This window comes from Coregonus clupeaformis, chromosome 6, assembly GCF_020615455.1.
Source record: "Coregonus clupeaformis isolate EN_2021a chromosome 6, ASM2061545v1, whole genome shotgun sequence".
NCBI classification, from domain to species: Eukaryota; Metazoa; Chordata; class Actinopteri; order Salmoniformes; family Salmonidae; genus Coregonus; species Coregonus clupeaformis.
Window position 1 is genome coordinate 35,004,268 of NC_059197.1, and position 6,235 is coordinate 35,010,502.

At 45.5% G+C, this 6,235-nt stretch overlaps 1 protein-coding gene across 1 annotated transcript; it reads right to left on the reverse strand.

Moving 5' to 3' along the window:
• On the reverse strand, positions 1 to 5,530 carry LOC121567606 (extracellular calcium-sensing receptor-like). Its single transcript, XM_045220972.1, has 7 exons — positions 5,185 to 5,530; positions 4,406 to 4,700; positions 3,651 to 3,940; positions 3,127 to 3,407; positions 2,436 to 2,638; positions 1,462 to 1,807; positions 1 to 1,187 (listed from the first exon to the last, which is right to left on the reverse strand). Exons 1-7 carry the CDS (start codon positions 5,466 to 5,468, stop codon positions 283 to 285), a joined length of 2,604 nt encoding a protein of 867 aa, XP_045076907.1. The 5' UTR covers positions 5,469 to 5,530; the 3' UTR covers positions 1 to 282.
• Between the last annotated feature and the right edge of the window lie 705 nt (positions 5,531 to 6,235).

Here is a 6,235-nt window from a genome sequence, read left to right on the forward strand (position 1 = left end):
TGAACACATGCACTTCCATGTTATATCAATTCATAAAGGAATACATATTTTTTTACAATGGAAGTGGTTCCACTCTGTAGGCTACTGCTAACCACATCATTTAGCTGGTCAAATTAGATTGAACACTCTAGATTTGAACAATATCTCAAAACATTGCAATATCCAAAGTGACCCTGTGTCATGTTTCTAGTTACAATGTTACCAATGATTATCTGCTAAATTCATGGTAATCTCTGTCAGAGTAGTGCTACCTAACTGTATGATATACCATATCACTGAATGTTACAATGTGTTCTTCCCCATAAGGTGTTTCTTGGTGTTCTTCTCCGGCCTGAACAGAATAATAAAGCATTTTGGAACAAATAATAAAAAGAACAACCCAAAGCTAGAGGCGATGATAGCAAATATCTCCACAGCTACAGTGAACTTCCCAGGAGAGCTGACATAAGCTGGGATAAAGGTGATCCAGACTGCACAGAATATGAGCATGCTGAAGGTGATGAATTTGGCCTCATTGAAGTTATCAGGCAGCTTTCGAGCCAGAAAAGCCAGCACAAAGCACAAGAGAGCCAGGAGTCCTATATACCCCAACACAGCCCAGAAACCAATGGCTGAACCCACATCACACTCTAGAATGATCTTTTCCTTGTAGGTAGTGAGGTTTTTAACAGGGAAGGGAGGGGACAGGACCAACCACAGAGTGCATATCAAAGCCTGGACAAACGTGAAGGACACCACAGTCAATCTCTGCTGTGGAGGCCCAAACCATTTCATGACATTACTGTCTGGAATTGTAGCCCTGAAGGCCATCAACACCACTATTGTTTTCCCCAGAACACAAGAGATGCAGAGGACGAAGGTGATCCCAAACGCTGTGTGGCGCAGCATACAGGACCACTCAGAGGGCCGGCCAATGAAAGTAAGAGAACACAGAAAACACAGAGTCAAGGAGAAGAGCAGCAGGAAGCTCAGCTCAGAGTTGTTGGCCCTGACGATGGCCGAAGTTCGGTGGTGGTAGAAGACGGTTGCCGTGGAGATGGCCAGACAAGCCCCGCCCACAGAGAAGGCGGTCAGGATTATTCCGAGAACCTCGTGGAAGGACAGGAACTCCACAGGCTTGAGGACGCAGCGGTCTCTCTCAGTGTTGGGCCAGTGGTCCTCAGGACAGATCAGACAGTCTGAAGAATCTGACCAGGACAAAACAACATACATCAAATGTTAATAATAGCAGGTTCAGGTTTTATTTATTTACACATACAAATACATGTCCCACAATGCTGCACATAGGCAGTTTACAATAAAGAATGTTGAATTGCTGTGCAGCTTACATAAGATAATAAGAACATGAACGTGATTGATAGACACTACCTTTGTAGTGCTATTAATATGAATAAACCACTATATAGTAAACAATGACAGAAATGACCACACATTTTCTGCCAACTATTCCTATAGGCCTACCTGTGTTATTGCTGATCTCTCCCTCTGCACATGGGATACAGTCATAACAGCAGACAGGCTTTCCTTTCTGTGCAGCCTTACGAGTGCCTGGGGGACAGCTCTCACTGCACACTGACACAGGCACCTGTGTACTGTTCTTTACCCAGGTGATTTCCTTCTCGATGTGAAACCTCTGGTCAGGGGGCAGGGATGCATCATAGCGCCCCACTGTCACAAATTTCATCTTCCCACTCTCCCCTATCTGCCAGTTGACCAGCTCATAGGTGGCCACTGGGTCCCCGTTGGCATCGAAAGACACCTGGTACCCGTTACGGGAGAAGTTCACCCTCCTCAATCTCTCCAGGACCTGAGGGTTGGAAGGGCAAGGGAGAAAGTATGGAGGAAAGAGAGGGAGAGATAGATGGAGAGAGAGATGGAGAGAGGGGAAGAGAGATGGAGAGAGGGAGAGATCGATGGAGAGAGGGGAAGAGAGGTGGAGAGAGAGAGAGAGAGATGGAGAGAAGGGAAGAGAGAGATGGAGAGAGAGATGGAGAGAGGGGAAGAGAGATGGAGAGAGGGAGAGATAGATGGAGATAGAGATGGAGAGAGGAAGAGAGATGGAGAGAGGGAAAGAGAGGTGGAGAGAGAGAGAGATGGAGAGAAGGTAAGAGAGATATGGAGAGATAGATGGAGAGAGGGAAGAGAGATGGAGAGAGAGAGAGCGAGAGAGAGGAAGAGAGAGATGGAGAGAGGGGAAGAGCGAAATGGAGAGAGAGATGAAGAGAGGGGATGAGGGACGGAGAGAGGGAAAGAGAGGGAGAGAGTGAAAGAGAGGGATGGATTGAGGGAGAGAGAAACAGAACCCTCATTTACCTGATGTATTTATCAGAGGTGTTACTTCAGAACCAGCTGTAATGTATAGTGAGAACTCCTTCATACATGTAGTCTAAATAAACATATCTATCAGGACATTTTACTTTAATCTAGTCATTCACCTGTGTTGGTTTCACATTGAGGTTTTTGTCACAGTGCACAGTGGAGTTTGCTCTCTCTTCACAAACAATGCTGTGGATGGCGTGTGCTATGGCGTAAACAGCTTTATACACCATGTTAGTGACACGCAGCTGGGATGTATCTGTGTAGGGGGTCTCTAGCTGATGTATATCCTCACTACCATCACACACCTTCTCCTTAACCCCTACACCTGTAGTAGTCCCTACAGACAGACAGACAGAACGTTAGATAGATAGATATATAGATATATAGATAGATAGATAGATAGATAGATAGATAGATAGATAGATAGATAGATAGATAGATAGATAGATAGATAGATAGATAGATAGATAGATAGATAGATAGATAGATAGATAGATAGATAGATAGATAGATAGATAGATAGATAGATAGATAGATAGATAGATAGATAGATAGATAGATAGATAGATAGATAGATAGATAGATAGATAGATAGATAGATAGATAGATAGATAGATAGATAGATAGATAGATAGATAGATAGATAGATAGATAGATAGATAGATAGATAGATGATAGATAGATAGATAGATAGATAGATAGATAGATAGATAGATAGATAGATAGATAGATAGATAGATAGATAGATAGATAGATAGATAGATAGATAGATAGATAGGACACTGTAGATACCTATCTCCAGCCGACAGCCAAAGGCTCCCTCCCAGAACTCAGTGAGCAGGGGAGAGCTGGACACCTTCTGGGGGGAGAGGTCCAGGAGGAAGTCCCTGAGGCCGGGGATGACAGAGCGCTGGATGCCAAATCCGATGGCCCCGGCACACAGGCTGAAGCGCAACATATCTGGTTCGGCTATCCAGGTCTCACTCCCGATCCACTGGCGGGGCGGAGAGGGCAGACGGTCCAACTCCTTCAGCAGGATCCTCATGTCCCCAGAGGCTACGAATGCAACCACCACCCGGGCTGTGGAGCTGTGGGGAACATGATTAAAACATAAAACATGCTTGTCATGTTTGTCATTCATTGGAATGTCTCAGTGAAGTGAACATGAAGATCAGTATTAATCAACACTTTTGTCATGCTTGAAATATGCAAATCGTGTTGGTCTCACAGGTCAGCTTTGGGAAAAGAGAGAAATTAATAACAATAGCAGCTTTTATAAATAAGGTTTTGCTTTTGTGTGAATGAAAAGTTCACAAGTAATCATGGATGACCTGCGGATCACGTCGGCCACCCGTTGCACTCTGCTGAGTGGGTTGGTACGGTAGAAGGCTTCAGAGTACTCCACACAGATGCCCTGCTCTTGTGCCGCCTTTAGGAACGCCGCCATGCCGTTATTACCGTAGTCGGAGTCGGAACGGACCGCCCCAATCCAGGTCCAGCCGAAGTATCTGATGAGGCGGGCCAGAGCGGCAGCCTGGAACTGGTCACTGGGGATGGTTCTGAAGAAGGTTGGAAACTGTTTCTTATCACTCAGACACGCACAGGTGGATGAGTGGCTCACCTAGGTAAAAACAGACAGTCGAAAACATGAAAAAGAACATAATGTCGGCCAAACAAGTCTCATTTATAGGCTACTTCCTTATTTTATTCCCTTTAGCTATGTAGTATGATGTTAGGGATACATTAATAATAATAACCCAATTTATTGTTTTTCATTAGGACAGAATGAAAAGGATACACATTTCTACCCAAGACCTTGGTCATTCTACTCATGTTGGAAATAGTTTTATAAGACATACTGGTGCTGAGAAATACATGAGTAAATAGTGTGACACCAATCCCTGGTCTCCCATAACAACCTAGCCTATGAAAGATAGTCCTCAGATTGTTTAAATGCCTACAGACGTTCTCCAGACTTTCTCCACATAATTTCACACAGAAATGTATATTTCTGAAGGAGAGGAGAATACAGTTGGAATACAGTAAGTTAAAAGAAGCTGAATGATTTCTTTCCACAGGAGTTTACCTGAGGAATGCCAAAAGGGCCGATGATGCGCGACATGCTGATGGTAGGTGTGGAGGCAGACTCGCCCACAATAGCTGTCACCGTAGCCGACCCCGAGCACTGTTCTCCGGTATCAAACATGGGGTCCAGGCCGTTAGCCAGCTGGAAGGCCACTTTCACGGCCATCAGGACTGAGGAGCATGAGTCGTGCACTTGATAACCAAGCGTGACACCCGGTAGCAGGTCCGAACTGTTGTTTATTTCCTCAACAGCGAAGACCATGGCGCGCGAGAGGCGCAACTCACGGGAATCCATACTGTAAATAGAAGATGGGTGAGTGAGCACCTCTTGACTAAATGGTAAACTAGCCTATAGAATGTATTTTTATTGAATAGAGTTACCAGGGCAAACAGCCTAATATCTATCCTTATATTCCACGCTGTCTATAGGCCTACACATTTGTATTCTGCAATTGAGGACATTGTAGGATAGCCTCCATTTTGAAAATGTGATCCTTTGTAACAGTAGGCTTTACCTACTCTCTATGACACAAACACTCGGTTTCTTTGTCTTTAAAACACTGTTTATCTGTCTTTAAAACACAGTTTATCTGTCTTTAAAACACTGTTTATCTGTCTTTAAAACAATGTATCTGTCTTTAAAACACACTGTTTCTCTGTCTTTAAACAGACTCTTTCTCTGTCTTTAAACACACTGTTTCTCTGTCTTTAAAACACAGTTTATCTGTCTCCCCACACAGCCACAGTCCCTGTCCCCTGGTCCCTCTTGCGCTCACTGACCTCCCGGTGCACTGCAGGGGTTCAGGCAGGCTGGTGTAGCTGTGTTCCATAGTGTTCATGTAGTAGTGGATGGAGAAAACACCCCCGATGACAAAGTCCCCGTCCTGGGAGAACGCCGGAGGACAAGTGGTGCCCTGGAGCCTGCATCTGACAGACTCCAGCCCAGAGCCAGAGGCAGAGGCAGACCAGAGCAAGGAAATCCCACCAGCCACCACAGCCAGATGTAGAAGACCCAGACTACCAGCCAGACTTGGATCCAGAGCAGGAGCCGGAGAGAGACTCATTCCCCTGATGTGTAGAAGGTATGGGGTAACACAGCGCCACACAGACCCATGTCGGTCAGGTTGTCTCTCTACTCTGAGTTAAATACTATCCCACTGGCTTCTTCTGTGGGGATTCCTCTGGGGATCACATTGTGGGTATGGCCATGTCAGGGAGGGAGGGGCTAGAGGCTGCTCTGCTCACCCATTCAGGTCCTGGTTCTTTAAGCTATAGAGAGTTTATGCACCAGTGTAAGCCCTATGTTGACTGTAGTGGTTTATTTAGACATAAACATACAGTAGACACACAATAACAATCTGCCTCTCTTATATTTCCCCTACAGTCTAGTCCTCTTGGCATGCTGGCTCTACACAGTATTTCCCCTACAGTCTAGTCCTCATGGCATGCTGGCTCTACACAATATTTCCCCTACAGTCTAGTCCTCATGGCATGCTGGCTCTACACAGTATTTCCCCTACAGTCTAGTCCTCATGGCATGCTGGCTCTACACAGTATTTCCCCTACAGTCTAGTCCTCTTCGCATGCTGGCTCTACACAGTATTTCCCCTACAGTCTAGTCCTCTTCACATGCTGGCTCTACACAGTATTTCCTCTACAGTCTAGTCCTCTTGGCATGCTGGCTCTACACAATATTTCCCCTACAGTCTAGTCCTCTTGGCATGCTGGCTCTACACAGTATTTCCCCTACAGTCTAGTCCTCTTGGCAATGCTGGCTCTACACAGTATTTCCCCTACAGTCTAGTCTACAGCACTTCACCCCAGCTGCCGT